The sequence below is a fragment of the Mustelus asterias genome, chromosome 7, assembly GCF_964213995.1.
Source record: "Mustelus asterias chromosome 7, sMusAst1.hap1.1, whole genome shotgun sequence".
In the NCBI taxonomy this organism is placed as follows: Eukaryota; Metazoa; Chordata; class Chondrichthyes; order Carcharhiniformes; family Triakidae; genus Mustelus; species Mustelus asterias.
Window position 1 is genome coordinate 116,687,674 of NC_135807.1, and position 9,089 is coordinate 116,696,762.

At 45.4% G+C, this 9,089-nt stretch overlaps 1 protein-coding gene across 1 annotated transcript; it reads left to right on the forward strand.

The window, feature by feature from the left end:
- Positions 1-3,487: 3,487 nt before the first annotated feature.
- On the forward strand, positions 3,488-6,811 carry cbln2b (cerebellin 2b precursor). The gene is made up of 3 exons (XM_078217145.1): positions 3,488-4,073; positions 5,230-5,349; positions 5,919-6,811. Exons 1-3 carry the CDS (start codon positions 3,786-3,788, stop codon positions 6,114-6,116), a joined length of 606 nt encoding a protein of 201 aa, XP_078073271.1. The 5' UTR covers positions 3,488-3,785; the 3' UTR covers positions 6,117-6,811.
- Positions 6,812-9,089: the final 2,278 nt, after the last annotated feature.

Sequence of the window (9,089 nt, forward strand, 5' to 3'; positions counted from 1 at the left end):
TGAAATGAATACACCTGAGTGACATTTTGCAATTAGTAGCAAAGTGATGGCATTTTCCATTAACTTTGAAGGAAGCAGTACACAAACATCTAGTGAGCTGTCCGGCATAAATTCCACCTTTCCCAATGCTAATTGCCTTAGGGGAGGTGATGGTTTAGTGGTATTAGCAATTTCCAATGAGTATTAATCCAGAAACTCAGCTAATGTTCTGGGGATGTGGATTTGAATCCCGCCACAGCAGATAGTGGAATTTGAACTCAATTAAAAATATCTGGAATTAACAATCTATTGATGACCATGAAATCATTGTCGATTTTCAGAAAAATCCATCTGGTGCACCATCTGATCCATCTGGTCCTTTAGGGAAGGAAATCTACTGTCCTTACCTGGTCTGACCTATGTGTGTCTCCAGAGCCACAGCAATGTGGTATTACTCCAGATCAGTCCTTACAGGAAAGCTGTATATGCATGTCTGAAGATTTAAAGAGTTCTTGGGTCCCTGCATTGCTAATTTCCAATATTAGGAGTGTGTATGTGTATGGCAGCATCCATTCTTATGAAATATTTAAAAAGGTACAGTACAAAGATTTACAACTTTCTAGTTGATTCTCAACTGCCCTCAGGCAACAAGGGATGGGTAATAAATGGTGGCCAGCCAGTGACACCCATATCCCATGAATGAATTTTCAAAAAATCTCATTTTGGTGCCAGCTGCAGGAGATCTCTGGTGTCCAATGACAGTGATGTAACCACACAGGCTGAGTAGCCAATCACCTTGATCAATTTTCACAGACAACAAACCAGACATTCATAGCTCTGGTTAGCCTTAATTTTTTTCCTGATGTCACCTTACAGGGGATGAAATAAAGATGGGGCATACACATGGGATTCATCTAGAAGATGAAACATCACAAACACATTTTAATTTTTAAAAATTATTATTTTTTAATTAGTGGAACTGTTATTGTGAAATGGAGAAATTTACCATTGGGCACAAACATAAAATTAGGTTTTCAAATCCAGACAGGTTGGTCAAAAGTAACCGTGCCACTAAAACTCAGAGTCATAATGGCACAGAAAGATACCATTTGGCACATTGAGTTTACACCTGTTCTCTGCACGGCAGTCCAGTCAGTGGCATCCTCCCACTCTATTCACACAACAGTTCAAATATATTTCCCTCAAACATCCATCTAATAGTCGTTTGAAATCACTGATGAACTCCACCTCCATAACCCCCATAGTTCCACATCATTACCACTACCCTTGTCCAACAAGATATAACGTTTTTAATGGGGGCGGCACGGTAGCACAGTGGTTAGCACTGATGCCTCACAGCATCAGGAGCCTGGGTTCGATTCCTGGCTTGGGTCACTGTCTGTGTGGAGTTTGCACATTCTCCTCGTGTCTGCGTGAGTTTTCCCTGGGTTCTCCGGTTTCCTCCCACAGCCCAAAGATCTGCGGGTTCGGTGGATTGGCTATGCTAAATTGCCCCTTAGTGTCCTAAAATGCGTAGATTAGAGGGATTAGCAGGTAAAATATATGGGGGTAGGGCCTGGGTGGGATTGTGGTCGGTGCAGACTCGATGGGCCAAATGGCCTCTTTCTGCACTGTAGGGTTTCTATGATTTCTATGATGATGAAGACTAATGGCCAAAGTGCACCTCAATTCGCTGATTCTTAATTGATTTCCATCCGTGGGGATTTCGGTTCTGCAATCTGTAGGGGAGCAACATTAATAACAACTTGCAGATCTCTGCGTTTAACTGCACACGTGTGGACGCCAGAAATTGCTGTCGCTTTCACAGTGATGATGGCAAATGTTGACCGTCTCGCCGCTCTGGACAATTGGGATTTTGTACAATTGTACAATTTAGAAGTTCAATATTTAGCCACATGATGGCGGTGCTGTATGCTGCAAAGCTAGGCAATGAAATGAACCCAGTCAATTATAACCTTGCAGATTGGAGTTTATTGCACTTGAAAAACCTTTGATGTTTCTAATCAAGTGACCCCCCCACCACCACCACCACCACCTTTATTTTAAAATTCAGTCTTGTGATTACAATTGTCAGTAATTTACATCGCCACACAAAAAAAATCAGTCGTTGGAAATGTTTGCAATTAGATTTCTTTTTTAAAAAAGTGGAACATTGTTTTTAATCACACGTTTCTATTTGTATCTATTCTATTTCGATGTGTGCATGTATACATTACATATGTGTGAATGAATATGTTTTCATATCCATATATAAATAGTATTCATATGTATGTTTTGCGTGTTTACATTAGATGTGCAGGTGAGATATATATACACACACATATATATATATAGTTGTTCAGGACATATATATATATAGATGTTATATAGATATTGAGGTAGGATTAAAGGAGTCCGCTTGCTTGCAGGGTATTTGCATCCCTGCTGATTTGGGACGAGCCATCGGAAATCTTGAATGATTATCTGAAAATTATACATCATGCACGAAAGGAAAGCGTGGCCATAGATCTGAGCGAGAGAGCCGTGGGACAAGCCCACACCTCAGTTCGACGATGAGCCGCGAATCGGGGCGGGGGTTTAAAAGGCTGCCGTGTATTACCGGCTCGCTTTGATTCGGTGCGCGATACCTGAGCCCCGGTCACTTGTGCAGTGCATGTGTGTGTGTGAGAGTGAGTGAGTGAGTGAGAGAATGAACTCCTGGCGGGGGAGGGAAAGGCGACTCTGTGCTTCCTTTCTGCCAACAGATTCCCAGCTCATTACCCTAACACCACAGCTTGAGAGAGGGATAGTGTGATCACACTGTCATGCCACCATGGATCTGCCAGGTAACACCATCACCAACGTGGGGCATCACACTGCAAACGTAATGTTAAAGCGTTAGCAAACTAGCACGCGGGCTTAGTGGAAGGGAGACATTGAGCTGGAGAACAGCGGTAAATATTTTATCTAACTTGGAGATCTCTTCGCAATTAAAACGGTAAGAGCTACCTTGGCTGCGAGCTCCTATTTAACACGCCTCCAGCTTCTCTGATGGTTTTTCCCCCCTCTTTCTCTTTTGCTGGAGAATGGGCAACTTTATTTTTGTCGGGGGCGGGGGGGGGGGGGAGGGGGTTGACGGATGAGTTGCAGAGAGGAGCGGGGCATTGGGGGCAGTGAACTTGCCTCTGAGGCCGGCTGGGTTTCAAGGGGCTGAAGACAGTGAAGACAGCAGCAACTTCAGGGAGAAGGAGAACGCAAAGTCAAGTTCAATTGGAGAATTCCTTCATCAGTAAAGGGGGGGGGGGGGAGAAAGAAAGACTGGAGGATTGAGACTAAAGAGGGGGAGAGAGACTGGAGGGTTGAGACTAAAGGAGGGGAGAGACTGGAGGGTTGAGACTAAAGGAGGGGAGAGACTGGAGGGTTGAGACTAAAGGAGGGGAGAGACTGGAGGACTGTGACTAAAGAGGGGAGGGGAAGACTGGAAGATTGAGATTAAAGTGGAGGGTGGGGGGAGAGTGAATACATCTGGAGAATGACAGGGTAGCAGTCTTATTCAGCCAGGATGTCAGCAATCCATTCAATCTGCTTCGGATCTTGTGTTTTTTGCATTGATTTTGTCTTGTTGCAGGCAATGACATCTGAACAAGCTGAAGAAGGTTCTTTGATTTTCTAAGAGGCTGCATTGGAAGGTTCTGGTCAAGAGAGAGGGGGGTTTGGGGGGGTTGCAAGAGCAAGAGAGAGAAAAAACCCCACACAATAAGATCGGGCCGCCCGGTGTGATCTGTATCGGATTACTGAAGAAGCGCATGGATCTGCTACTAATCCGCCCGGGATCTCTCAGCCTGCTGGCACTCAGCCTGCTGCTGGCTTGCACGGGGCTCGCTTTGGGACAGAACGAAACGGAACCCATCGTGTTGGAAGGGAAATGTCTGGTGGTGTGCGACTCCAACCCATCCTCGGACGGGGCAGTCACCTCTTCGCTGGGCATCTCGGTGCGGAGCGGCAGCGCCAAGGTGGCTTTCTCCGCGGTACGCAGCACCAACCACGAACCCTCCGAGATGAGCAACAGAACCATGACCATCTACTTCGACCAGGTAAGTGCCGACTCCCCACTTAATGCAACACCCTCCCCCCATTACCATCTCCCCCCCCCCCCCCCCACCCCCAGCTTGGGGGAGATCCTACACATAATCATCCCCAGATCCCCTGTCTCCCTTTCTCCCAGGTCTCCCTTTTCCCCCAGCTCCCCGTCACCCTTTCCGCCAGCTCCTTCTATCTCCCTTCCCCCCAGCTCCTTCTGCCTTTCCCTGTCTCTCCCCCGTCTCCCTTTCCCCCAGGGTCTCCCTTTTCCCCAGCTCCGTCTCCCTTTCCGCCAGCTCCTTCTGTCTTTCCCTGTCTCACTTCCCCCAGCTCCTCCCGTCTCACTTCCCCAGCTCCTTCTGTCTTCCCCTGTCCCCTTGTCCCCCTTTCCCCCAGCTCCCCCTGTCTCCACTTGTCTCCCCCTTCCCCCCGCCCCACACACACACACACAGTTCCCCCTGTCTCCCCCCCAGCTCTCTCCCCTTTGGTAACATCTCCCTCACCTCCTCCAATCTCGCCTTTCGTGTGAATATCTACGGGGGGAGGGGGGGTGAGAGAGATGGGGGAATAAAAACTGAAAGACTGTCACTGGGGCGAAATGACCCCCATCCCCATTTCACTCAGTTCGATCATATTAACTGTTATTTGCACATTTTTACAGATTGGAGAGCGGATCATGCAATCTTATCCAAGTGGTTAACTTTGACCGCCTTGTGCACACCTATCTGTAGCAAAAAATTACCCTTTATTTGTTCAACTTTGCCCTTTATTTTATTTGCCTTTATTGTTTTATTAAATGTGAACTTTTAGCAGTTTGGTTCCCAGATATTTGCCCCGCGTTGTGTTGCTTCTAACATTCTGGATGATTTAGTATCATCTCCACTGGCTGTGCGTGTGTGTGAGAGAGAAAGTCTCTTTCCTCTGGTTCCACTGGGTTAGCCTTCACTCTCAGCCCGTTCCTCGCTGCACTCTTCAACGGAACGGACCCGGGGAGCTTGTCGAATCCCATGTCCGGCCACCGCATCTCAAATCTCCGGGCGAACCTTGTTATCTACCCCCCCCCCCCCTCTTTAACCTCACCACCAGCCCCGCTCCGCAAGTTTTCGCGCGCGTTAACGCAAATGCCAACATGCTGTACTGGAATCTCGGTGCCTTTGTGCTTTCTTGCAGGTGCTAGTTAATATTGGAAACCATTTCGACATGAGGTCCAGCACTTTCGTGGCCCCCAGGAAAGGGATTTACAGTTTCAGCTTCCACGTGGTCAAGGTGTACAACCGGCAGACAATCCAGGTTAGACAAAACACACCAGAGGGATGTGCTCAATCTCAGAGCCAGCGACTGTCAGTTAATAACAGCACAATTCATTCAACTGAACTGTAATGATAAAAATATTTTTTTTAAAAAATAAGACGGACAGAGGGTTATTGAGAGAAAGGAAGAAGTCCAATACATAGGCAGGCATGATAGAAAGGAACAATAAATGCTGGAAAAACTCGCCAGGTCTCAGAACATAGTTATATGTAGAAGGGTCATATTGGACTCGAAACATTAACTCTGTTCCTCTCTCCACAGCTGCGAGCAGACCTGCTGAGTTTATGCAGCATTTTCTGTTTTTATTCCAGATTTCCAGCATCTGGAGTGTTTTGTTTTTAGAAAAAAAAGGGAAGGGAGATTGCCCGGGTAGAGCTCCAGATTGGTAGTGCCAGTCTAACGCGGGAAGCATTGTGTTGTAACAGTGGGGAGGGGAGGGGGGAGCGGGACAGTAAAGCGACTGTTAGCCAGTCGGCAGTAACTTTGGAACCCTTAGTGCAAAGGGCAAAGTTGTAAGGCTTCTTTCTTTATTGTTGTTCTGCTTTCAGGTTAGCCTCATGCAGAATGGCTGGGCTGTGATTTCTGCTTTTGCCGGGGACCAGGATGTGACCCGGGAGGCTGCCAGCAACGGGGTACTTTTAAACATGGAGAGAGAGGACAAAGTCTACTTAAAACTCGAAAGGGGCAACCTCATGGGAGGATGGAAATATTCAACGTTTTCTGGCTTTTTAGTTTTCCCTCTATAAAGGGACACCAATGCTGGTCGTAACCCCTCGCTGAGGATCAAGTCGCCATGTACATTAATCAATATTGCAACAGAACAAGATTATTAATGCCAAAACCACCTAACTGCTGAGTAGGGGCAGAGCCATTACCTACCGATTAGAATAATTCCTTCGAATACTTGACAATTGCCTTGGCCAATGTGGTTCTAAGTAGCTCTGGTGACAGTGCTCTTTAGGATATCAAGTGAATTTATTGACGAGGACAATTTCTGGCGAGACAATAGAAGCTGGATTTTCTTACGGGCGGATTTTTCTTTGATTGAACGAACCGAACCTTGGGCGGACGAAGAGAGTAACTCGCAAGTGACAACTCAAAACGGCGTAATTTAAACAAAAAAAGAGTAACAAGTTAGGGTTTTGATTTAAATGTTCTAGCAATGCTTTCTTTCGTGTTCGTATATAGCCTTAAGTAAAGAACAAGTCCAAATTCAGTGGCGTGTTTTTTTTTAAATTTGGGGAAATTTATGTATCGTTTCTGTGGGTGAGCTGGTTTTGAAGAAGTGTTTTATCACAAAAGGTTTCTTTGCACGAATTGAACGCAGCTCCTATTCCTTCTTTGTGTTGTGGTTGGTGTTCTTCGGGTGCAGAAAGAGTAACCTATAGATTAATAACACGAAGCATACCACGAATGATTGTAATAAATGGACCCAATTATTGATTGAGTGCTATTTTTATTTGTTCAGATTTGTCAATTTATCCTCTGACGCGCACACTGGAACTTACACATCTCTCTCCATTTTGTTTTAAAGTTTTACATTGCTTGCTAAGATGAGGCGATGGCCTAGTGGCACTATCGCTAGACTATCAATCCAAAAGCTCAGCTAAACTCAGTTCTGGGGAACCAGGTTCGAATCCTGCCAGATGGTGGAATTTGAATTCGATACAAAAAATCTAGAATTAAGAATCTGCTGATGACCATGAAACCATTGTGGATTGTCTGGGAAAACCTACCTGGTTCACTAATGTCCGCTAGGGAAAGAATTCTGGCCTACATGTGACCCGAGAGCCACAGCAATGTGGTTGTCTCTCAACTGCCCTCCCTCCAAGGCAACTAGGGATCAGATCATAGAATCCCTACAGTACAGAAGGAGGTCATTTGGCTCATCCAGGCTGCATGGACCACAATCCCACCCAAGCCCTATTCAGGTAACCCCTCATATTTACCATGCTAATCCCCCGACACTGGGGTTTATTTATCATGGCCAATGCCCCTAACCCGGACATCTTTGGACTGTGGGAGGAAACCGGAGCACCCGGAGGAAACCCACGCAGACAGTGACCCAAGGATGGAATTGAACACAGGTCCCTGGTGCTGTGAGGCAGCAGTGGTAACCACTATGTCACCATGCCACCCAATAAATGGGCAATAAATGCTGGCCAAGCAGCAACGTCCATGTCCCACAAATGAATAAAATAAAAAAGCTACTGGCGAGGCAATAGATATTCAATATTTCCAAGTACCTTTTCAGTGAAAAACAGCTGTAACACACAAAAGCGTCCAACCTTTAGACCGTTACAAAATTCAAGTCAATTCGCTCTATATTTTATTTTCATCTATATTTTTAACGCGATCGAATTTATCAGAACTTTGCGGTCTCCTAATTCTTTTAGCATGGGTAGGCGGAGTTGAGGCTATGTGCTGAAGGTTCTTAAGTAGTAAAAAGTACCTGCACTGGAGATAGCCGCCACTGGACTAAAACACGTAACTAACAGAATCCTCCCGCTCATTTCCCACAGAGATTCCGGGCATTCGCAACAAGCCCCCCTCCACCCCCCCCCCCCCCGCCCCCGTATCCCCACTGACATCTATTTACCGTTCAACCAACTAAAGTCTGAATGTGGTCGCCACACCACCAGTCCATTAAGTATTCATTTTCGGCAATGTGTATACGGAAACCGGTTCTGCTTGCAAATGATCTCCGTCTGTGGTTGAAATAAATAATCTTCATACTGAGATTCTCGGTCCTGTCTGAAGCTTTCACGGTTCTGCCTTCAAAGCACAGTTCTATTGTTTACAAACTACATGGCCCCAATCACGGTGAATCCGATACATTAGACAGCTACAGGAAATCATACAATTGTTACTTCACTGTATTTTACTTTAGCAAACACCATTTTTTGTGCTCCAGGTCTCTTAGAAAGTTGAGATGCGTTGCAGATCATAAAACGTGATGGATACTCGCCATTTAAATGTTTTGTAATACCTATCTGATAACATATGGAGCAGCTTAACTCATTCCCTGGCCAAATTCGTTAAGGATGAATACCTCCGCTCACTTTCGTTCAGAACCACGTGAGGTTTAAGGTAAGGAGTTACTCAAACGATATATTTACATGGACACAAGAATTCGGCTCACGAAGGTGGACACCAGGGTGCGGATTTGATTCGCATCATATTGATTTATATGCCTTTACATGCAGGGGACTTTGTAGAAACGTGCCAACTTGTCGCACACATTCAGTGTGCAGCCAATTAAAGTGACAAATTCACTTGACTTTTTTTGGCATGTGTGAGTTCACAGGGAACTGGCTAATTCGGATTCAAACTAGTTACCAACGAGACAATGGAAAAAAACCCTCTTTAAATTCCTCTGCTAATTGGCCACATTAAGAGCTTTATGGCTATAATTTATGTACGGTAAGGAGATGGCACCTTTGAAGAGACCAAGACTGCCTCCAGAAATAGGATTTCAAAAGTAATGCTGTGTATGGTTAATCTTTAATATAAAAGCAAAATACTGTGGATGCTGGAATCTGAAACAAGAACAGACATGCTGAAAAATCTCCGCAGGTCTGACAGCATCTGTGGACCACAGTAAGAAGTCTCACAACACCAGGTTAAAGTCCAACAGGTTTATTTGGTAGCAAATAATCCATCATCCTTTCTACCTTTAATTTGGTTTGTATTGTAAGACATCAGAGGAAATCACCTCC

Excerpts from the sequence above, each read along its gene's own strand:
- cbln2b (XM_078217145.1), top strand. The coding sequence starts at position 3,786 with ATGGATCTGCTACTAATCCGCCCGGGATCTCTCAGCCTGCTGGCACTC. Across the intron at positions 4,074-5,229 it reads TGACCATCTACTTCGACCAG|GTGCTAGTTAATATTGGAAA; the intron begins GTAAGTGCCGAC and ends GCTTTCTTGCAG. Across the intron at positions 5,350-5,918 it reads ACAACCGGCAGACAATCCAG|GTTAGCCTCATGCAGAATGG; the intron begins GTTAGACAAAAC and ends TTCTGCTTTCAG.